Below are 24,771 nucleotides of genomic sequence, written 5' to 3' on the forward strand. Positions count from 1 at the left end.
CCCTGTACTTTTCCCACAGGGAGGAAATACACTTTCAGTTAATGTAAATAGTTCAGTTAATCTGCTTGCAGGCACACTGCTACTGAACTAGGTTAACATGTGCAGTGGACATGCCAAATCGAACGTCCCTAGGCCTTCTGCTGAGTAGACATCAGGCCACTGATTCTACCTTCCTAGCTGCAGCTGACTGGACCTTACATGGACACCTGACTTGGCAGTGCTATCCAGTGATATCCTGAGATGCCCCATTTGGGCCCCATGACTGGCCACATGCATGCTGAAGCAGAGAAAGCCCATCTGGAGAGAAAGGCAAATAAAGGGATGTCCAAAGGACCACAGGGGGAGAACGGTCTGCCTTGGCTGTTGAGAGCTTTGCAGTTTTAGGTTCTCATCTTCTCTGAGACCTCACTGCACTTCCTCCCCTTGGGTTTTATGAAATTTCCCAGTATTTTATAATAACTTACCTTCTTTCACATAAGCTAGTTTGAATGGCCTTCTGTTATTTGTAACCAAATAATTTCTGATAAAGAAGTTCTGTGCATGCTCTCAGCTTCTGTGCCTCACCTTTATCTGCAACAGATGCTTCTTATAAGAGTGACTGAGTCGCTAACAAAGTGCTAAGCCCTAGTTCATTCCTTTTCACTAAGAGAATGTGGCAAAGAAAGGCAATTTCTATTAGAAAAGGTGTACTTGCAAGAAATACAGCTGCGCAGGTGATGACTGCCTCTGTGGAGGATTTTACACTAATAAGCATTGGGAAAAATGAGTCCTGCTTACCTGCCCACTGCTCCAGTTGCTCCCATCACCAGAGCACTCAACAGTTGCTGATCAGAAACAGACAAAGAGTATTAACTTTGATGAAAAAGAGAAAAGAAAAGATGCTACTATATAAGCGGCTACATCAAGTGTTGCAGAGGGAAACTAACCTGCTGGGATATGCCAGGGGGAAACTTACCTCATCCACCCCAAAAAGGAAAGCAAACTGTTGCTGGCGATTCTGATCAACACATTGCCCGAAGTCTAAGAGATCTGTGTCACTGAATTTCAGCCCTTGGAAGGTGGGGATCTTATCCTGAATTCCATCCAACAACTCCTCAGCACGAACTGTTCAAAACAATAAATGTCTCATTCACCGGTACACCCCCAGAAAATAACAGAGAACATCTCATCTAGCGCCACACATCTGCACTGAGCTGCCAGGGGCTGCTCTCAGCTGCAACTGGCTGCAGATTGAACACATTGAACATAATCACTTGCCCTTGCCTCCTAGTTCCTCTGTACTTATCAAATTGTAACCCTAAATCTTCTGTTCCTTGAAGACAATAGATGGATATTTATAAAGCACAACTTCTATTTTTTCTTCTAAGGAAGTTAGAAAGGAATGGCATTTTAAAAACAACCTAATAAATTTCATCTAACTGTAACAATCTTCTTGCTGGAGAAGTATGATAATGATAAAAGAAAACCTAAAAGAAAAGTGAGAAGAGATCGGAGTACCTTCCTGTGTGCCAGGTGCTGAGAACACAGTAGGGTACAAAGTAGACCTAATCCCTGTCTTAGTGGGGCTTACAGGCTATGTCTTCCCACATAAGACGGAGAGGTGTGTGTGACAGACACAAGTTGTCTGCTACGAGTACATAGGGGTCAATTCGTCTTTCATACTTAAAAATCTTCCATTATAAGGTGGTGTCAATGACTGATAAGGGCTGACTTATTTTTGATAAGAGTGACTTATTTTGGAGCTGTTGGAACCATCTAGTCAACAGTCTTATGCTTTCGTGATACAGGGTGAGGTGGGGTGGAGTCGGGGTTTCTTAGTGAAATAGGGTACGATGTGAGAGGTGAAGGTGAAGAAACATGAAAAGAAGCAGTACTTACTCTTTACCCCTGTCAAGGCAGGAATGTGATAGTAGTAAAACGGCAGTGCAGGGGCAGCAGCGGCCACCTCCTTTAGGAAATTAATCAGGACATCTGAAAAACAGCAGGAAAAGTCATGGTGTGAACAAGTGTAAAACACTGGCTTTCCCCAGTAAAAACTGAACCTTGGGACTTCCCTGTCGGTCCAGTGGTTAAGACTCCACGCTTCCAACGTAGGGGGCATGGGTTTGATCCCTGGTCGGGGAACTAAGATCCCACAGGCCACGCAGCCAAAAAAAAAAAAAAAAAAACCAAAGAACCGTCTAATGAAATGCAACCATCCTTTTTGGAAGCCAAAAATTCTTGACCACTCTTACCATCTCTGAGACTGCTACTGCAATGTCTTTGCAATTCACTTTATTCAAAGTTTTATTTTCTTCTCTGTAGAAAGGCCAAAATAAGAGGATCAGTTTCCTACCATACTAAAGAGCTATTAAAAAACTGGTGCAAATCTTCCCACGTATTAAGAGAAGCTCATGAAATACTCTTACAAAAATCAGAAGCCCATCAGGCAGGAACCTTTTCCTCTTACCCAGAAGGGTAAGTGTGGTCAGTGAACAGCAAAGACTTTGCATTAAGATCAGAATAAAGTTGTAACAGTAAATTCTACAACAAAAAGATAAACAACATCTGCTCAAAATGGGAAGTCATAAAAGTAGTGGCACATCTCAACCAGAGTTTGGTACCTTTCCCTTTTGGAGAGAAATTCACATATATCAGAAGACAGTTCACTCTGGTTTACTGAGGAATTGGGATTTTCTACATCATCCAATTTGAGCTTCAGCAGCAACATTACTACAGATGATAAATAAATCCAGCAGAATTGCTTACATCTGGATGCCACTGAATAGTGGGAGAGAAGCTTATGAACACATTTGAATACTGTGATAATAAATATTTTGACAAAATTATTGTGTATTATTTGTTATTTTTCATTTGTCTTATGCAAAACGTATTTATGCAAAATTTTTTAAAACCATCTGATAAAAACTTTAAAAATGTTCATTCTAAATTTCCCAAATAGCAGTATTTAAATTACTTACCAATATTAACGACTATTTTACTGATAACAGGTAATATTTCATGATAATTTTGACCTGTTATACATTTAGCTATGGATTTATTTAATCATGCATGCGAATAACATTTTGTCTGTTTTTAATCCTTTTAAAATTTGTCCTGCATTTTTGCTAATCAAAAGGATTAAAAAGACTCAGTATACCTGGAAACCACAAATAGTTTCCATAGAGAAAACAATAATTTGATATTTTGGAAGACAATGGATATTTCTGTGAAACCTCTTTTCAAATTCATCACTTACTCAAATTTGAATAGTACATGTAGTCTCAAAATGCCCATTACTTATATTCCTCTTTTGTTGAGAAAAATGGTCTCATGCTTTGCCATGTGACTCTGACACTCTATGCAACTGATTGGCCAAAAGTGGACACCTGACCCAAACACAGGCACCTGTAGGTTGACCCAGGGCTTGGTGGATGACCTACTCAGATTACTTGACAAAAGAGCTGAAGTCCTTTAATGGAGTCTTTTCTTCTCTTTTATGGGTCCAGGGAGGCTGAATATTCCAGAGAACTACTGTACCATTGCAACTTCATGCCTCTAGTCCATAAGACTTTACTTTCATGAGTTAAATACAACCATTTGGAATGAAGGCATAAAGAAGCGGACCATGTACAGCACTGTGCGTTTTGACCTATCTACCTACCTTTGTTCCATGGCTTGAGAAAGAAAGGTGCAATGACAGCGATGCCATCGGCTCCTATTTTTGCTGCATGTTGGGCCTTTAAAAGAAGAAAGAAGACCATTGGTCACAATTCTGATGTGTGTGAATGTGGGGTTTTCTCCACCTCAAAAGGCAATTCTCAAACACCAGCTGGGTTTCTTACAATTCAACTCAACTCTGACACTATCTATCTGGAGATACAGGTCAAGGGCTCAGTCCTACAAGACTAGCTCCCTACCCCCATTTCAAATGCCAGGTTATCACCTGTGCTCCTGATCTATGGGCTATAAATTAGAGGTTCCAACAACCCCCTCCTTCGGTCAATTAATTTGTTGGGGAGGCTCACAGAACTCAGGGAAACATTTTACTTACGAGATTACTTACTGGCTTTTTATAAAAGGATATGACTCAGGAACAGCCAGATAGAAGAGATGCATAGGGCAAGGCATGGGGAAAGGGCACAACACTTCCATGTCTTCTCTCAGTGCGAGTGCACCACCCTCCCCAAATCTCCACAAGTTCACAAAACTGGAAGCTCTTTGAAATCTGTCCTTTGGCGTTTTCATGGAGGCTTTACTACCTAGGCATGATTGATTATATCATTGGCCATTGCGGATTGGTTCAAATAGGGTTGATCACATCAACTCTAACTGAAAGTTCCAACCCCTAATTTTCATGCCTGGTACTCTTGGCAACCAGCCCCCATCCTTAGGTACTTTCTAAAAGTCACCTCATTAACATAACAAGAGACACCTTTATTGTTCTTATCTCCAGGAATTCGAGGGTTTTGGAGCTCTGTGCCAGAAATGGGACAAAGACCAAATATCTATTTCTTGTTATAGATCACAATTTCACAACCATCCTGGAGTAAACGATTTGTTATATTCACCTACAGCTTAGATACTAGAGGTTAACAACAAACTCTTCAAATTTGCCAACCGATGTACCCCTAGAGAGTGGAAAATTACCACATTTAATGATAAATGTCATTACCAGGAAAATCCCAGGTGTTGCAAAGTAGAGACCCCTGGTGGAGGTGAGCTGTGTATTTAATCTTATTCTTCTGCAGACTTTGTCAGTACAAAAAAAACTTGCTAAGGAGACATGAGCAGTTCATTTTTTTTTTTTTTTTTTGCGGTACGCGGGCCTCTCACTGTTGTGGCCTCTCCCGTTGCGGAGCACAGGCTCTGGACGTGCAGGCTCAGTGGCCATGGCTCACGGGCCCAGCCGCTCCGCGGCATGTGGGATCTTCCCGGACCGGGGCATGAACCTGCGTCCCCTGCATCGGCAGGCGGACTCTCAACCACTGCGCCACCAGGGAAGCCCGAGCAGTTCATTTTGATAAACTATAACTGTTAATTATAGAGAAACTTGCAGATGTCATTTCTCTTCTAGTGTTCAGCCCACTGGATGATACTGTCTTTCCTCTCCAAAGCTATTAGTCATATTTTAAAATTTATATTACAGATTGGAAATGCAGTTGAGAAAGGCTGAGAAGAAAAAGATTATACATATCACAGAAGATACATTGCACTACTCTTCTGATATTTACTCACATTCCTTCAGAAAAAAATGAACATTTCCTCCCACTGGGCCCTCATAATATTTTTTATCTATTTCAAGTAGAGTACTTAAACCTAACACATTGTGAGGTAGTTGTGTATCTTACTGGTCTCCAACTAGAGTGAATTCCCTGAGGGCAGAGGGCAGATCTTATTGACTCGTGTGTTCAGGTCAGTCATGGTGCTGAGCACATAGCAGGACTCAGTAGATGTTGTTGATTGCTTTGAAACATGCCCCACTACCTAAAAGGGAAAAACGGCTTTCCTCTGAGACTTAAGCTAGTGATATCTATATCTAATAGATGTGATTAACTTTCTGCAGAAGTAAAGCAGGAGAGTCAAAAAGAGATTGGGATATAGTCCAAAGAACAATCAAGACACTGGATAGGATTTTATTGACACAGGATTGGAATTGATATATTTGAATCATTTATTTAGCACCTTGTTTAGGACAAGAGCAGTAGGGTAACCTTAGCTGAAAGGAAGGAAAAGAAACCACTTCAGAGACAGTCGATGGCAGTGCCCATTCAAGCATCATCCAATGGATTGTTATGTCTAAGCAGATGCCAATATTACTGTCTCCTTGGCAAGATTATCCCACAGCAGGGGATTATCCCTATAGCAGGGGATTATCTCTATACTAAGATTATCTTTATACTATTCTAGTGTTGAACCCCATGGTTGACACTGTCTGTCATGTCATACATGACAATATTTTAAAACTCACATGACGCATAGAAGAAAGCAATTGAAAAGAGAAGGGAAAAAAAAAATTTCCTCCTTTACACTACCATAGTTGAAAGATCTACTGTTAAGAAGAACAAATCAAGTGTAAAAAGGATAAATCAAGTTTCCAAGTTCTGATTCTAGGCTTACTAAGCAATCACCTAGTAACGTCTTCCCTAGTGGCTTGCCTAAGAGTGTTGAATTGCGGTTTTGCAAGTATACAGTATACATTCCATTTCTAAATTCAATTAATAGGAAACAGAATCAAACAAAACCCACAAGCAGATGTTGGGGTTAGATCAAGTCATTGCGCTCTTTGGAATTAGAATATCTAAATTCTGAGGACATGGTTATGTGGACAAAGAATGTCCCTGCCATTTCAGTAAACAGAGGATGCTTCGGCCAAACAGCCATCAGCCACTGCAGGCACCAGGTCGGTGCAACCTAAGGGGAACTCAGGATGGAGAAAAACATGCATATCAAAGGAATGGTTTCAATAAGCCCAATCTCTTGCACCTTACCATACAAGAAAACACTAAAATCATTAACTTGAGATGCGTGTTTTTATGATTAGCAATAATCTTTTGATGTTCAACTATATATATATTTTTTTTTTCCAGCCAAAAACTCTTATACATCCAGGCTCCTCCCTTACCTCTTTGGAACAGTCCCTCAGAGCTTGCTGAGTGGCTGTATCCCAGGCTTAAGTCCTCAGTAAGTCTGCTGAATAAAACATAATTCTCAACTTCTAGGTTGTACATTTTTTTTCAGTCGACAGTCCAAGCTACAACATCTTTGTGCTTTCTTTTCTTACTAGATTCACAAAGACCTCAAAACTACCACATGGTTTACTTTTCTGCTAGCAACTTTAACTCCTTCCTCCCTCTCCACAATATTACTCCACCTAACCTGCTCATCTCTAAACCCAGAGCAATCCAGTCTTTGTGTTCTTGTTCCTATGTTCTGGTTGAAAAGTGTACCTAGAAGAAAATCTCCACACCTGTGTGGAGTGGGTATGACAAATTTATGACTTACAACTTTGGTTGGTTTTTAGCACCACTGGGGTGATCCTTTTAAAAAAATTAATGACTTTTAAATTTATTTTTCAAAATTGTGACCAAGAAAAACACAACACTGGGAGTTCCCTGGTGGCCTAGTGGTTAGGATTCCGGGTTTTCACTGCCGTGGCCTGGGTTCAGTCCCTGGTCGGGGAACTGAGATCCCGCAAGCCACGCAGTGCGGCCAAAAAATAAAAATTAAAAAAAATTCACCATCTTAGCCATTTTTAAGTGTACAGTTCACTGCTGTTAAGCATATTCACATTGTTGTGAAACAGAACTCTAGAACTTTTTCATCTTGCAGATCTGAAAGTTTTGGAAGGAGCTGTCGGCAGGAACTCCATTTTATACTTTAAGGGCTCCATCCTGTTAAACTGTGACTGTGCTGACCCTGCTGACTTAAAAAAAAAAAAAAGAAGAAGCTCTCTGTTTAGAAAGGCATCCGGTGGAACTGTGCAGAAGTGTGCCTTTACTGATAACAAGTGAAACACACTTGATGAGTCAATAAATTGTAACAGGAAAAAAAAAAAAGAATACATACCTTCCAGTCACAACTCTTCACAAAAAACTTTTGGAAACTAAGTGTGCTTCTCCGTTTTCCTTTAAAAACTCCTGCTTTTTGTTTCCCAGAGGGGACACTGTTCTGTGGTTGCTGGAATCTGTGCTCCCTGAATTGTAATTCTAAGACTCCAAATAACCATAAATGTGTTTTCTATGTCTGTGAGTCTGTTTCTGCTTTGTAAATAAGTTCATTGGTATCATTTTTTTAGATTCCACATATAAGTGATGTCATATGGTATTTGTCTTTCTCTGCCTGACTTCACTTAGTATGATATTCTCTAGGCCCATCCATGCTGAATTAACAGATTCACACTACTTTATATAAAATGAACAACAAAGACTTACTATATAGCACAGAGAACTATATTCAATATCTTGTAATAACCTATAATGGAAAAGAATCTGAAAACGAATATATATATATATATATATATATATATATATATCTCTATCTGATCCTGCAAAAGAGAAAACACTGTTGCATCATTTGAAGTTTATAGTAACACGAAGGGCTGCACTATTGTGGTTTATGCTGGTTTTAATAGCTAGCTAATACCTAATCTCAATCTCGGTGACTTCCCTGGCGGTGCGGTGGTTAAGAATCCGCCTGCCAATGCAGGGGACACGGGTTTGATCCGTTGTCTGGGAAGATCCCACACACCGTGGAGCAGCTAAGCCCATGTGCCACAACTCCTGAGCCTGCGCTCTAGAGTCCACAAGCACAACTACTTAAGCCTGCGTGCCTAGAGCCCGTGCTCCGCAACAAGAGAAGCCACTGCAATAAGAAGCCCGCACACCGCAACGAAGAGTAGCCCCCGCTTGCCACAACTAGAGAAAAGCCCACGAAGCAACGAAGTCCCAACGCAGCCAAAAAAAAAAAATCTCAATCTCAAGACTACTAAATTCTACAGTGGTCTACTAAAAGTTAATCTAATCAGGGATTTTAAAAAATGTCCAGGGGACTTCCCTGGTGGCGCAGTGGTTGAGAGTCCGCCTGCCAATGCAGGGGACGCGGGTTCGTGCCCCGGTCCGGGAGGATCCCACGTGCCGTGGAGTGGCTGGGCCCATGAGCCATGGCAGCTGAGCCTGCGCGTCCGGAGCCTGTGCTCCGCAGCGGGAGAGGCCACAACAGTGAGAGGCCCGCGTACCGAAAAAAAAAAAAAAATGTCCAGGGAATAAAATTTAAGGTTCAACCAAGCAACAGAATTTTGAAGGCAATAACTGCTTAATCTATATATCTATATATCTGTATCTATATATATATAAATATAAAACTGAATCACTGCTGTACACCAGAAACTAACACATCAACTATACGTCAACTTTTAAAAAAGGACCCCTAATAAATGCATTTCTTTGTTTTACAGCCTGCTTCTTTTTCGCAGACGACAAACTCTATACCCCTTAAACAACTCTTCTTTCCCCCTCCCCCTAGTCCCTAGCGGGACTCACTCTAATTCTGTTTTTATGAATTTGACTACTTTAGATACCTCATAGTATAAGAAGAATAATATAGTATTTGTCTTTTAGTGGCTGGCTTACTTCACTTAACATAATGTTTTCAAGGAGGTTCAGCCCTATTGTAGCATGTGACAAGACGGATTTGCTTCCTTTTTAAGGCTGAATAACATTCCATTGTATGTATATACCACCTTTTCTTTATCCATTCATCTGTCCATGGGCATTTGGGTTGCTTCGACCTCATGAACAGTGCTGCTATAAACATGGGTGGGGACAGTCTTTTTCTGTTTAAATTTTCTCTTCCATTCTCCAGGCAGCAATTCTCAGTTTTTACCACTTCTCATTTCTGAACCCCATTTCCATCTCCTTTATGCCCAGCAGATGGCCTTGCCTTTTACTTCCTAGAGAAAACTTAGGTTGGCTCAAGTTCTGTTCCTTACCTGCAAACTAGGTAGCTCCACAGCCATCCTTACTTTGCCCAAAAGAAGAGGTGCCTCTGTCTCCTATTAAACGCTCTGTTACAGCAGTTATCACCTTGGGCTACTCTCTTTGTGGCTCTGTGTTGGCTTCCCTGCAGTCCTACACCTTATACTCTCCAGCATCCAATATTTAGCAAAAATGATATTGATTTTAACTCAAGCATAAAGATGGAGGCCCCTCAAGTGGTCTCTCCCAGATGGACCCACATACATACCAGTTCTTGTGACTCCTTCAAGCTCAGTGCTCCCACGTGAATTACTATCTGATCCAACCTGCAAAAGAGAAAACACTGTTGCATCACTTGAAGTTTATAGTAACACGGAAGAGCTGTGCTACCTTGGTTTGTGCTGGTTTTAGCAATGAGCTAATATCTGACTAATTTCAATCTCAAGACTACTGAATTCTACAGTGGTATACTTAAAATTAATCTAACCAGGGATTTTTAAAAAAATGTCCAGGGAATAAAATTTAAGGTTCAACTAAGCAATAAGATTTTTTTTTTAACATCTTTATTGGAGTATAATTGCTTTACAATGTTGTGTTAGTTTCTGCTGTATATAAGCAACAGGATTTTGAAAGCAATAACTGATTAATCAATCAATAGTCAAGTACCTTATTTTGACTATGCATTGTTAGAGATGCTGCATTTGACGGTGACAATGTGCATGAAAATAGGTGTAAAGCTGAGATATTTTTGGTTGGAGATAAAAACAAAGAGGTTCTTCAAAGAGTACAACCAGGAACCAGCCATACGAGAAAGGAATTCCCTGTGAAAAGTTTTTTCCTATCTGGTGTGTCCTCAGAATTTGGCCACGAGTGAGGTTTTCTCTGAGACCTCAGTGTTCATCTTCGGAGGTGCTCCACGGGGCCCCGTGGGAAGAGGCCACACTTAGACTGGTCTTCTGAGGGTAGGATCAATAAAACTCAGCTGTGAATGCAGTCATGCTGGCGAGTCTTCCAGGGACTCAGAGTGACACACATGCTGCCCTCATGGGATGGAGACACCACATCCCCGTTAAGGCCCAAGCATTGAGTCCTCCTGTGATTCTTGACTTCTTCTGTCTTCGGTAAAATGGGACCTAGCTGGGAAGTGCTGTGATCAGGTCTGCATTTGTTAAGGATAACAGAAGACTTCTGAGAGGAGAAAAGGTGGCTGGCTGGTCTGCTTTCCCCTCACCAGCAGCTTTATTGCATGACCTCCTTAAACCTTTCACTACCCCTGTCTCCTGGCTTAGGTTAAAACAGTCATGCATTCCCTCCCCCGCTCCACCCAGCTGCTGGGTCTGTGGCTTTAGCACAAATTTGTGATTTCCCAATTCAGGAGGACGAGGGTCCCGACAGCCTCTGGTCCCCATGACTTACTTCCCTTTCCTAGTCACTGCAGCGGCTGCTCCAAATCTTGACCTTTCTCCTCAAGCTCTAAGTTCCACCCAAACCCTTGTTCTTGGCAGATGTCCTCGCTTCCAAGACACCAAAGATAAAGATCCTTCCACACACAGACTCCCTCCCTTCTCCTCCTCACCTCTGCGCTTAGCTGTGTTACCTTCTATGCGTTCCTCCCAGCTTCTTAGCTGTCTCCCAAAGCTACTCTGCTTACATTTGGGTTTATTTCAAGCCCCCGTGGAGACCTGCCATCAAAGGCATCAGTTCTCCACTCTCTTTAATCTCTTCTCCAATGGCACTGTCCTTTCAGCGCGGAAACGTGCTCATTACTTCCCTGCTTTAAGAGAAAAAAAACTACCCTTCTTTTAATCTTGCTTCCTCTGCTCTAATCCATGATTCCTTCTCTCCTTCTCCTCAGCAGCAAATTTTTGGGGGTGAGGATAAGCTACCCTCACTGGTTCCCCTGCCATGTGTCTGCGGCATTCTAACCTCAGGGCAGCTGCTTCTGTGACAATGACCCAACTGGCTCTGCTCTCTCTGAGGTTAGCTGGTCATTTCCTACTTTCTCAATCCTACTGACTCTCACAGCATCTAATAATGATTATAACAAATGTTATAATGAACACAGCACCCACTGCAAATAGTTACAGTGAATTCTTACATAATACTTAGTACTATATGTGTGGCACTGCCTGAATCCTCACCAGTGCCTCATAGGATAGGTACTATTAGTATTCCTGTTTCACAGACAAAGCACAGGGCATTTAAGAGCTGCCTGAGTTCACAGAGCTACTAAGAGGCAGACTCAGGACCCAACTCAGGCAGTCCGGCTCTGCAGGCCCTGCTCTTAATCTCCACGCTCCCCCGACGCTCTCTGAAGCACCCTTCCTTCCTTCCAGCAGACAGGATCTGCTCTTCACCTCCCTCTGACCCTTCTGAGGGTCTTCTGTCTGCGCCCACTTCCCTATCCCTCCCGGTTCTGGTGCTTTTCTTGATGTTTACCCTTAGCCTTCTTCTTTCCTCACTCTGCCTGTGGTCTTTAAACGTCTGAAGCCCAGGATCTGACTGAAAATTAGCTGAAAACTGAAGATCACTAGAAAGTGCCTATGTGGACACGCAGTCACATTTGGCGTATAATTTCAGAGTATCCAACTTGCTCTAAAGCCATTTAAGGGTCCCCAAAGTGTGCAGCGGCTTTGCACTGACAACCTCTGCTCCAGGCTCACTTGAGACTTACCTCCAATCTTTGCCTCCACCTAAGACACCGTCAATCACCCTTCTCTGATCCCTGTTTACACTATTTATCGGAAGGATCAGTGTTAGTTTTCATGGTCTGACATCTCCACTGGATGGTAAGCAACCTGAGGGCAGAGATCCCGTTTTATATCTCCAGCGCCAGCACAGTGCATAACACACGATGCATAACAGTGCAGAAGAGACCACAAATCAAGCTTGGTTAATTGCCGTGCTTACTGAATTGATGCTGTCCTATTTGTTTCACCGTGGCACAGACTGAGTGTTATAACCAAATACATTAACTCGCTGAAGTTTAGAGGATGCAGAAAGCTCCCTAAGACTACAAGAGGAAGCACCACAAAAAGCATGCTGAGTCACATGCAGAGAGAACTGTAAGGAAGCAACAGGCTGATAGAACGCCAGGGCCCTGCTCCACACCCCTTCAGGCCAAGGACAGGGAACCGGAGGGACTGGCCTGGTAGCTAAAACAAGAGGCAGTTCCCAGTTTCCCGATGGGATCTCTGAGAGCCGGGTGTGTCTGGCTGCCCTTCCACACGGAAGGGAAAGGCCCTCCTCTGCCTCAGCTCCTCTTTCCACAAGCTGACCTCAGGCCTGATTTGTGGTCGGAGAGCAGGGAGGCTGTGTCACCTGGGGTATAGCTGTGTCTACGCAGCTCTCGCAGATGCATGTGTTTATCATGATGGAGCCACTCACTTGTTCCTCCCTTCTGTCACCCACTCCTCCGCGACCCGGCAGCGCTCTGAGATGCTCAGGGACAGGCCTTCTCCTGTCGTGCCATTCACTGTTCCAAACAGAGAGTCAGTCAGCGGGACCAACCGATACCTTTCGTGCTTCCAGCACCAACGCTGGCAGTGCAGGGGCAGAAATCCCTGCTCGAGAGGAAGGGACATGGAGAAACACCAGAGGACAGAATCTGGGTGGGTGGGGTGATGCCATGTTTCCATTTCCACCTCAGACTCAGCCTTTTTTTCCACCCTCACCTTGTCAAAAGAAGTGGGAAGGTTAAGTATGACTTGTAATTTACAAATCTCATTGTTTTCAGGGACAGAGAGTATTTTAAATGGAGACAGAGGTAACTGCCCATGTTTCAGGCAAATCTCCGAGCACGCCAGGCAGTTCTATATTTGGGCTTGAATGGCAGGAAAACCAATACCATTCAGTACTGGGATGTCAAGGTGGTCATAGGTGGCAGTTACTTATGAAGACAATGGTGTGTACTACAGATCTAAAACGACCTCTGTCTATAGACCTGGGTCCCTGGACTCTTTAATCAATAGAAATTGATAAGAGGCCAGATGAGAATTCAGGCAAGACTTTACTGAGGTTCCTGCTGCAGCATGAGGGAGGGAGAACAAGAAAGAGGTGTCCTTGCTCGCTCCCCAAGGTGGCGACCTGGTTCCTTAAAAGGGGTAACAACAGGGGCGGGCCTGTGGGTTGGGCAGGAGGCGTAGCTTAGGTGTTCTACCCACCCCCTCGGTGCTGCTGGGTGCAGGGATCACGCACGGTACCCGGCATGCTCCCGGTACCTTAGAAGTGGCAGCTGGCTTGCGGCCTTTTTGAATCTTATTGTTCATAACTGCCCCCACTGCTCATGTGTGTAGTGATTTTTACTCCCTAATAGTTTCTTTGTAGTCTGTTGCTCGCAGAGACGTTTGTCCCGGTGTAAGCACTCCAGTAAAGGGTCCCAGGTCCCAGCCTATCTCAGGTGCACTACCAAATTGTATAATCTCTTGATCATCTTTTAGGTCTAAAATTGATGAGACTAAAAGTCCACAAATGTTACATGGCTTAGCCAGGCTCAACCGTAACCTGTGACACAATAACACTGTGACCTCCTAGCTAGTAATCTGGTGACAGCTACTTTCTAAGGACTGAGCTATAGATATGTAGAGATATGTATCTCTCTAAAGATGACTTACCAAAGATATTCTTCACTCCCTGTTCTTCTACAAGATAATCCACATACCGACCAATGACGGAGAAGTTGATTTCTCTGAAAGACACAAAGAAAAAAAATTAGAAAAAAAATGTGTATTTATTCTTTTCTAGATTATTCAATTCATCCCCACAATTATAAACTGCTCTCTCGTGTTAATCGTTATTCAAATCCACCTAACCAGTCTGAAATTATTAGCCTGCTCTGAATAATGCTTGGGTTTTTTTTCTTCCCTTGAGTCTGGTGGTTTCTCTACTCAGCCCTATGTGCCTCACTTATGTGAGAAAAGCACTATTAGTTATCCACAAAGGTTTTATGTTTAAACTTCATCACAAGTAATACTTAAAAAGTAATTATCTTTTGCCCTTTGGGGGCAGAGTGATGGTTGAGGGCATGGTTAAACAAGAACTTAACATTTTCCATGTGGCGAGAAGCAATCATTTCTTAGGCTTACAAAATAAGAAAATTCAAACTTAGTAATTTAAGAATTTTAGCACTTAATATTTGTCACAATAAATGAAGGCTTAAAGCCATTTATATGTGTTAGTGTTAAACTGAAGGGGGATAATAGTTGAAAAGGAACTTTGTCATCACTTTGCCTTTCAAAGTGTTATCTGCGGAACAGCAGTATCAGCAACTGGGGGAATTTGTTGGAAATGAAGAGTCCCAGGCCGCACACAGTTCTCCTGGTCAGAATCTGCACTGTAACAAGATATCCACGTGATCTGCATGCACTGTGCCGTTTGAAGAGTACTGACCTTGCAAAGATCTGATGCTTAAAATCATATTGAGTTTAAAAATCTAGAAACTGACTCACAGATCAGATAAAGTGACCTGTTCTCAATCAAAATACAGGTGGGGGGACTTCCCTGGTGGCGCTGTGGTTAAGAATCCGCCTGCCAATGCAGGGGACACAGGTTCGATCCCTGGTCCAGGAAGATCCCACATGCCGCGAAGCCACTAAGTCCGTGTGCCACAACTACTGAGCCTGCGCTCTAGAGCCCGCGAACCACAACTACTGAAGCCCGCGTGCCTACAGCCCGTGCTCTACAAAAAGAGAAGCCACTGCAATGAGAAGCCCGTGCACCGCAACGAAGAGCAGCCCCCACTCACCGCACCTAGAGAAAGCCTGCACGCAGCAACAAAGGCTCAATGTAGCCAAAAATAAATAAATTTTTAAAAAAATTTATTAAAAAAAAATACAGGTGGGGAGGATGAGAAGGAAAATACAAAGGAAAATGGCGGGGCAAGTGTGTTAAATGTTGCAGAATGCGTGGTTGCCAAGAACACTCAGTACTAGTTGGCTAGTACTTTTGCATTTTAGTCAGCGGGGCCAGAGAATCCTAATGTAATTTTAACCTTATTAACATTCTTTTCATCTCTACTTACTGTATTCCTTAAAAAACAAAATGGAACCAAAATAGCTGATGCATATAGAAAACAAAGACATCAAACTGTATATGTCAAAGGGAATAGGAACAATAGAGATAAAAGCAAAGAATGGATAGGCAACCACTGCCCACAACACTCAAAAGACAACTAGTCCAAGCTGCCACTTGGGAAAAAGTAGGTTTTAATGTAGTTAAAAGGCCTGCAAGGGGAGCAAACTCTCTCCATAATGGCTCATGCCTGAAATATCATAACACTGCCCCTCCCTGTCCCACTTGCTCAAATGCCAAATCTTCGCTTATCAGTCTCACTGAGTAAGACTCCAAGATGGGGGAGTTAGCTGCCTAGACAATCCACCTCAGGACCTTCATTTAGGTCAGCTTGAGCCGCTCAACTTCTTGAAATCTCTCTGCCTCAGATATTTCTGACCACTTGGAACCACACCTTTACACCACACTAGCCCCTCGCTGCTTCCATCAGCTCTTCCCCGCTTGGAACAAGCCCTGAGATGCAGGAACGATTCGCTGGGGCTTTGTTTGTGTGACACTAACTTTGGTTTTGACCAATGATGTCCATCTACTCATGCAAGGAACTTCCCAATCGCAGATTGGAAACTGGAAATAAAGCCTCTGGGCAATAGCTTGTGTTGGAGTCACAGATTCAAACGCAGTGGCTCCTGCACACTTTCACTGAAGTCTTGACACCTCCCCAGTCCCACCCTGGCCACATACTGAGACACTGAGAGCAGGCCTGGCCTCTTCAGCAAGGAGGAGCCTGCAGAGCTCCAGATGATTGAGGCCTGGTAGGCACCGTACTCACTCTGATGTGCTTTCTTTTGGTTTAATCTAATGTTTTCTTATTTGGAAAGGGAAGCTAGAGAGCTTGTTTCCATTTAAAGAAGTCCTTAAGGAAGACATTTAGTCTTTTGGGGTGCATGTGTATATCCCCAAAGTGGACTCTAAACTCAGCAAGGACTACCAAGTGGCGCTCTATCGGCCAGTCCAGCACAAGTGCTCAGCACTGCACCTGGCTTCAGTTAAAGGCTCAATCATTATTGCTGTTATTATTCCTCAGTGACAAATTCCTCACACCCTCAGCAAAGTGCATATCTCTATTATCATGAACATCATTTTGTAAACTGTTTATGCCCACCCTCCAGTCTGGAGCAAGAACTTCCTGAAGGTAAGAACTGTGCCTTTTATACCTTACAATCTCTCATCTGCACCTGGCACAGCACAAACACTCAACAAAGGCTAGTGAAGGAGCCGTGATGCAGGAATTTACAATGATGATGAAACACCCATAATCTCTGCTTTAAAAGCAGATTATCTCCACACTTGCAGGTTGTGTTTACATTTCACTACCATATTAACTGAGCAAAGAAAATAGCATATATAAATAACTAAAATATTGAGAAAAATACAACAAAGGCTGTGACTGGTTAGAAAGTATAGAGGTTCAGCAGGGGACTGATAATTCCACTTAGGGAGGCTGGGAAGGAGACTTCAAGGACAAGGTGGATCGGGAATAAATAGGGTGAAATCCTATGATCCTCTTTCCCTCTGACTGTATTGAGAGCGGCTATTTGTCTGGCCCTACTCTGGTGTCCTCCTTCTAGAGAGCTGGCCACACCCTCAGGCAGATCTAGGCCAGCATGTGAACCCTCCAGCTCCTTCTCCTTCCTCAGAGAACTCCACGCTATTTTATGGCGTCAGTGTAGCAGTGCTTTTGTCTACACTCACCCCCTCTCCCCCACTCCTTTAGGCCTTGCTGGATGACAGCTATGATAATTCCACTCAGGTTAGGGGTGCTAATGGTGATACATCATCTATTCCTTCAAGAAAGCAGTTTGCTTTTTCTTATAAAATGTCCCTAGCCTTTAGGAGTGGCACTAATGGCGGAATTCTGGGGCAGTGGCAGAGCCCCCCACAATGTCTTTGGACTTATGGTCTTTTGGAACTACCAAATCTCCTTACAGAGATCAGAGGTTGAAAAGGGATGGCTCCTAAATGTGTTTTGTTTGACTTTCACAACGTTAACATTTCTTTTCATGTTAAAAAAAAAACAAAACCTTTGTTTGAAAAGCCAGACAAGGGAAATGCAAATCAAAACCACAATGAGATATCACCTCACACCTGTCAGAATGGCTATCATCAATAAGAACATAAATGTTGGCAAGGACGTGGAGAAAAAGGAACCCTTGTACACTGTTGGTGGGAATGTAAATTCGTGCATCCACTATGGAAAACAGTATGGGGTTTCTCAAAAAAACTAAAAATAGAACTACCATATGACCTAGCAATTCCACTCCTGGGTATATACCTGAAAAAGACAAAAACACTAATTTGAAAAGATGCATGCACCCTAATGTTCACAGCAGCATTATTTACAATTGCCAAGATACGGAAGCAAGCTGTGTCCATTAACAGATGAATGGATAAAGAAGATGTGATATATATACAATGGAATACCACTCATCCATAAGAAAGAACGAAATGTTGCCATTTGCAGCCACACAGATGGACTTGGAGGGCATTACGCTAAGTGAAATAAGTCAGGCAGAGAAAGACAAATACTGTATGATAGCACTTACATGTGGAATCTAAAAAATATAACAAACTAGTGAATATAACCCAAAAAAAAGAATACTCGCAGATACAGAAAACAAACTAGTGGTTACCGGTTGGAAGAGGGAAGGGGAGAGGGGCAATTTAGGGTTAGGGGGTTAAGAGGTACAAACTATTAGGTATAAAATAAGCTATAAGGATACATTGTACAAGGGGAATATAGCCAATATTTTATAATAACTATAAATGGAGTGTAACCTTTAAAAACTGTGAATCACTATATTGTACACCTGTAACTTAGATAATAAAAAAAAGAAAACCCGATGATCTAACAAGGCCAGGCCCGCATTTCCATACAGTACCAACTGGCTGGGAAGACCAGTGGCTGTCTGCTTTGGAGGCACAGAAGCCCCCCGGGTCACCTCAGGGATTTCAGATACCTGCCTGACTGTAGGTGCGAGGTTTGCAGCCCTTGACAGAAGATGCTCAGGGCTCCAGTCACAAATGGGCCCAGGGAAATCACCCAGAGGTGTTACCATATTTGTCACAAAGGCACCCCAAACAGCAGGGCTAGGGTGGCAAGAGGATGCTAATTCTCTCTGGAGACTTTGCTCCCTTCCCTATTTTCCCACCCTACGCTACCTCCCTAGGGTGCCTGGGTTTATGTTCATTCTTGCAGGCACTGAACCAGTTATTGGGCAGTCACCACAGAGAGTGGAAAGAATGAGATTGGGTAATTATTCTCCCCACTGGCTGGCCGTTTGGGGCTTGTTGCTCCTGGAAGGTGAGAGATGGCATAGGCCAGTTCACTTGGAAAGGCTCCACTGGCTTTCCACTGCCTCATCTCTTCCTTCGTGAGTGCTACAAACACCTCTTAGCACCTGTGGGGAGAGTGGCCCAGAACCAAACTCCATGCTTGCTGTAGACATTCTCATACTTTTTGTTTTGCAAACGTGAACAGATTTTTAACGCTTTAGTTTTGTTTTTTGTTGTTGTTCTTCTTCTTTGGCCATGCCGCATGGCATATGGGATCTTAGTTCCTCCACCAGGGATTGAACCTGCGCCCCCTGCCTTGGAAGCGCAAAGTCTTAACTACGGGCCCATCAGGGAAGTCTTAACTACGGGACCATCATACTTAACTCCAATGTAATGTCTTAATTTCAGTTTTCATTGGTTCAGATTCTTTGTCTTAGTACCACGATTTTTTAAAAATAAAAGTACTTATCTTTTTTCATATTACAGAAGCTATATATTTCAGAAAGTACACACAATAAAAGAGAAAAAAAAAAACACTCAGGATCTCCCTAGAGATTATTACTCTCATTAGTTTGATATTTTTCTATTCACAAATACACAATATAGTATTTTCTTAAATAAATGTAGTCATATTGTACATAGTACTGTAATATTTTTTTCACTTAGCATTCCAAATTGGATATTTTCCCACATTCTCAGATATTGTTACTTTACTGGCTGCACAGCATTTCATTGTATGGAAGAACATAATTAATTTAGCTAAGCCTCTATTCTTGGAAATTTAGTTTACTTCCAAACTATGTAAGGGGGGGGACGTTTATCAAATGATCTTTGCCACAAATTGAGGCCTAGAGCAGGTGAATGGTGAAACTACATGTAGATTATATCTCTTCTCTTAGCGTATATGGATAATAGAATTTTTCTGAAGCAGCTTTTCAGAGAAAAATCCCTACTGCTGTACATTTCTTCTCCTGGTGCATCACACACGGTGAAAGACTTTCACTTTATTTGAGAACACGAGTCAACAGGACAGGTTCTTTCATAACTGGCATGAGCTGGCATGCATATCAGAAAATCTGATGTTCTATCTCTTTGGCTATTATATGTATAGTTCACCATTCAAAATCAGATGCAAGTTATGTGCCCTTTCTGGCAAAATAACTACTTGGTTACTTCAAAATTCCTTTGGCAGAGAAGCATGCAGGGACAATACCTACCCCACCTTGCCAGAGGTAGAAAACATCCTGTTCTGGAAATCTGGGTCATTTAGTCTCCCAGAATAGTGACAAAGACAATAATCTATACAACTCCGCATCCAGCAGGCCAGGCCCTTTCTGACTGGTTGGGTAACAGGTTTGTTGTTACTAGAGGGTGTTGTGAAGATTCCCATGGTGAAGTCAAGGGCATTTGAGGGAGAAAACACAACTTTTTTCTAGACGTTTTGGCCAATCTGAAATGGACTTTCTGTTCTAACGACTGTGAATGTACCCAAAGGAAAGTGATTTTTTGAAACAACTAAGGAAAGCAAAAGTTTTTCACTCTAGTGTAGAAAAAGATGTGAGTTGGGATGGGTAGAGATAGACCTTCCTTTCCAGCTATGTGTTAATCTTTAGGATCTTGGTTTCATCAACTGCAAAAATAGAGATAACAGCTCTCTCTCACTGAGTTGCTGTCAAGATTTAAGTGGAATATGTCCATTAAAATGCCCAGCATGAAGACTGACACATAATCTTTAGCCAATCAGTATTAGCTTCCTTTCCCCATGAAATAACAAAATTATTCACTCATGAAATAACCAAATTTACCACACACTGTGTTAGATGCTGAAGATACAAAGATAAATAAGATACGTGCTCAGTCCCTGTGTATGGTCTGGTACCCAATAAATATCTGCATAAGGTTAAGCAGCTCATAGCCTGTTGGGAGAGACAGGCATGTAACAAACAGTTATTGTAATAACTCTCATAAATAATTGTGATGTAATGTGAAAAGGTAGGCACAGGATACTGTGGGACCACAGAGGAAGGACTCTATAATGCTTTCTATGGAAAATGGGGAAGAATCACCAGAGGATGGTTTTGACGGATGAATAGATGTATTCAATTGGAGCAGAGAATGGAGAGGGTGACGTAGAAAAAGGCAGAGGAAACAATGTGTAAAGGCACAGAGGGAAGAAAGGGGATGAGGTGTTTGGGGAAATCAAAACGTGGCAGGAAATGTAGACTGTAAAGGACTTCCTATGTCAGCCCAGGCTCCTGGGCTTTAACCTTCAGACCAGTTCATCCCAGACTTTTATGTGCTAAAGAATCATCCAGGGACACCGTTAAAATGCAGGTTCTGGTTCAGTGGTATGTAGCAGTGCCTGAGTTTCTGCATTTCTAGCAAGTTCCTACGTGATGCTGGAGCTAATGGTCCATGGTCTGTACGAGTAGCAAAGCTTAGACAAAAGGGAATTCAGACTCTTAAAGAGTAAATCTAACAAATGATTAGATTTATTTATGAGGACTGGACTACAGTGTGGAGGACAGATTGGAGTTGCAGGTACTCAGGCATTCTTACTTAATGGAGGTCACCACAATATCCCTAATAATATTTAACATCAGAGGACTTCAGACTCTTAGCATTTGAATGGGCCTTAGAGATAATGTGGTTGAACTCTGTCTCTTCATAAAAAATGAGAGAAATTTACAAGTTGACAAGAGCTCCCCAGGGTCAGACAGCTAGTAGTATCAAAGCTGGGGGTCAAGAACCCAGACACTCTAACTAAAATCTTTTTAACCATGTTTTTGCTGACAACTTTCCCACTCTAGGACATCAACTTATATTCAGAGTTGAATCATTAGAATTATGAAGAAAAAATGTTCAGCCATTCTGAATTACGGAGGTCATGGTTTACTCTAAGAGCCAGGTTAGGAAAACTCCTATGATGGCTGGTCCCCAGGCAGAATTTCCAGGTGTTAGATTCCATGTGGCTCTTCTTTCTGTCCTGTCTCTTAGAAACATGTCAGAAATGCAGATTCCCTTGTGGGCAAGTGGGTTAATGGCTACCTGCTATTGGTGGGTGCTGCAAACCTGCTTCATACCTATAGGAATGTTTGGATGGAGCAGAAAGATGGAGAGAAAAGGGAACTAACAAAACTTACATGTCTACTATGTGCCATGTACTGACACACATTTTGATTTAATTTAAATTCGTACAAGGCCCTTAATAAAAAATATGCATTTTTATTTTTATTTCACACCTTAGGAAAGTGAGGGTCCTAGAAGAGAAGAGAATTCATGAAGAAAGAGGAAATTGTGTAATGGAGGCAACAGGGCCAGAGGTATTTGGCAAACAGAGAAGGATCCGGTAAAGCAGAGTCGTTTTAGTTATATCTAATATGCGTGGGTCCTGGTGTCCCAGAAAAATGGCAGGATAGAGAAAGCACAGTGACACTCCGCAGGTCCCAGATGAACAAACAAGACTTAGAAGAAGCCACTTCTAGGCTAAGAGGGGTCTGATTAAAACGGTTAAAGTAGCATCAACCAGATGTAGTGTTTTGAGCTTGCAAACAGGATCTTACTCCATAACAGGAAGTAAATCCTGTCTGCTCATACAATCACATGCCTTCTGTTTTATCTGCCCAACAGGTGGCTGACACATTGAGGAGGAGCTGACTTTAGTCTTTCTTAGGGCTTGTGGAAATGGAGAAGCAACAGAAAAAAAAAAATTGCTATTAACCATTGAATGATTTACATGCCATCTCAGCAAGAATTTTATTTAGACCGAGTAAAGATGTGATTTTTCAAGAATCTTAGAAGCCAGAAGTCTTGAACTCCAATGATCTCAAGGAAAACTGTGATACGGTCAACTTTGAATGAGAATGGTAAAAGTCATAAGAAATTTCATCTACTTTAAAGGGGTAGGGTTAAGGTTCACAAAATTCAGTAACAGAAGACCAAAAATGTAAAAGCCTTATTAAAGATACCTTAAATACCTCATCTTCTGTTTACTTCTTATGCCACAATAGCAATTCAAACTTATTGACCTAAGCACATACTGCCCCCGTGCTAAACACTATTATATGGACCATCCCATTTTAATACTCACAACTCCATGACGTAGGTATGACTACATTTAAGTTTTATAGAGGAAGAAAGGAGAAGCTTGAAGAAGCCAGAATTCTGACTGTTTTGGCAAACTGACTCCTCTAACAGGTTAAAACACTTAGATCCAGATGCTGGATGAATCCCCAACTTATCAATGGCAATGTCCAGGGGGTAGTTATATGTTGCTCATGGACGCCCGGGGCACATGACCACTAACTGCTAGTGCCAGCAAAGGGACCGCCATAATATTCACTGGAAAATGCTTGTTTGGGTAACAATTTCTCAGCAATCATCTGCTGTTACCGCCCTCTTGCAAGCTCCCAAACATTTAACCAATGTTGAAATGTGGCTGTAAGACATGCCTAGGGGGCCGTCTGGCAGCTACCTTCCCCACTTTCCTCACGGTAGGACAATTTCATCACGTCCACGGACAGTCTAGAGACAGGATCTAGAGGCCAGAACTTGATATCAAATCCTGCTAAAATGAGATTCTCCTCACCCAACTCCACTGGCCTTATTTGGGAAGGCCAGGGCTCTGCTGAAATGCAAGATTTTGCTTTGTGGGGCTACAGACACTGGGAGGAAGGCAAGCTGCCGTATCTTACCTCGTCTCCTTCTGCACTGTTTGTGATATAGAGACCTCTTGTCTGACTTGGGGTCAGAGACAGTGCAGGGGCAGAAGCTGCAGAGTCTAATCGACCGCTGCTATAGAGACCTTCTGACCATTGGGGTGGAGGGAGATCCCTTTAGTCCCAAACCATAGTTACCCATGCTCAGTCATTGGCGTGATGGTCGCAGCAACAAGACCTTGAAGTTTCTTCTTCGGGGAGGCCATTGAGCTGCTGAAAAAGTCTGGAAAACATACAGCGTAATTCCTCTCCTTCTTCTAGGAATGTCAATTAATGATAAAACTCCGGGGCAAAGTCTGTTCCCACAAAGTTTCGAACTGTGAAAAATGCTTACAAGTATACAAACACACAGAGCAAATGAGAAGAATGTAAAATGTGACAGCTTCATTTTATAGAGAAGGAAACTATATTTTAAAGACAGGAGATTTGGAGACAAGAAGAGAGCAATGTTCTGGGAAAATACCATTGGAAAGGCCTCCTGTTTTATCTACATGGATGACTGAGGCAATCTGAAACCTCAGAGAGCAGGGGCGAATAACAGCAGAAGCAAGAATATGAACTAACTCAGCGAGGTTGAATATATAAAAAATTACTTATTGCTCAAGTTGAAATATGGTCAGGAGAAAAGAGACATTCTTATCTCTTTCCATACCTTCATACTGTTAAGCAAGAATCTCCCCTAAAATCAGTACTTAAGGCTTCAGTGTGATCTACAAGACTATCTTCAGATTTACCTAACTATCCTTTCATATGCTGGTTTTGACCAGTTTTCCCCTGTTTTTTCCTAGCTCTAGTAAATCGCATCACAAACATTTATTCACCTCTCCCCCACTAGACCAAGCTCCCCCAGGACAGGAAACAGATTTCATTTGCCTTTGTTTTCTCTGCACTGAGTGGTTTGCTGGAAATCTCGTGTTCAATTAAAAAGTGATGAATATATGGGTGATTGAATGAGGTGTTCAGATTGTAGCTTGATGACGACTTCCACAGATGGGGAGATCGCTTCTGAGACAGTGAACCTGGCAACACTCATTTGAGGCAAAAGCATCCCTCACCACCTGGCAGAGAGTGTACCTGTCCACAACCAGCGTAAAAAAAGCCAAGAAGCTGCCCACAACGGGCAATGAGAGGCAACAGAGCATCCTGGTTAATAGCCTGCATTCCATAGGCAGACTGCCTGGTTCAACCCACAGCTCTGCCACTTAACTAGTTATAGAAGAATTGTTGTTTTTTGAGCTGTAGGACATGAAAATTCG

The 24,771-nt window shown here is 42.4% G+C and overlaps 1 protein-coding gene across 1 annotated transcript in view; it reads right to left on the reverse strand.

Moving 5' to 3' along the window:
• The window catches only part of NPL (N-acetylneuraminate pyruvate lyase), a 33,300-nt gene extending 9,508 nt beyond the window's left edge, over window positions 1-23,792 (reverse strand). Inside the window, exons 1-8 of the mRNA XM_082833823.1 lie at window positions 23,654-23,792; window positions 14,069-14,142; window positions 12,843-12,930; window positions 9,724-9,781; window positions 3,644-3,719; window positions 1,879-1,971; window positions 956-1,104; window positions 778-824 (exon numbers count right to left, since the gene is read on the reverse strand). Coding sequence (XP_082689949.1) covers window positions 778-824; window positions 956-1,104; window positions 1,879-1,971; window positions 3,644-3,719; window positions 9,724-9,781; window positions 12,843-12,930; window positions 14,069-14,142; window positions 23,654-23,721 — 653 coding nt within the window. The 5' untranslated portion in view covers window positions 23,722-23,792. The remainder of the gene's footprint in view (window positions 1-777; window positions 825-955; window positions 1,105-1,878; window positions 1,972-3,643; window positions 3,720-9,723; window positions 9,782-12,842; window positions 12,931-14,068; window positions 14,143-23,653) is intronic.
• Window positions 23,793-24,771: the final 979 nt, after the last annotated feature.

The sequence above is a fragment of the Leucopleurus acutus genome (genome assembly GCF_964270905.1).
Source record: "Leucopleurus acutus genome assembly, chromosome: 2".
In the NCBI taxonomy this organism is placed as follows: domain Eukaryota; kingdom Metazoa; phylum Chordata; class Mammalia; order Artiodactyla; family Delphinidae; genus Leucopleurus; species Leucopleurus acutus.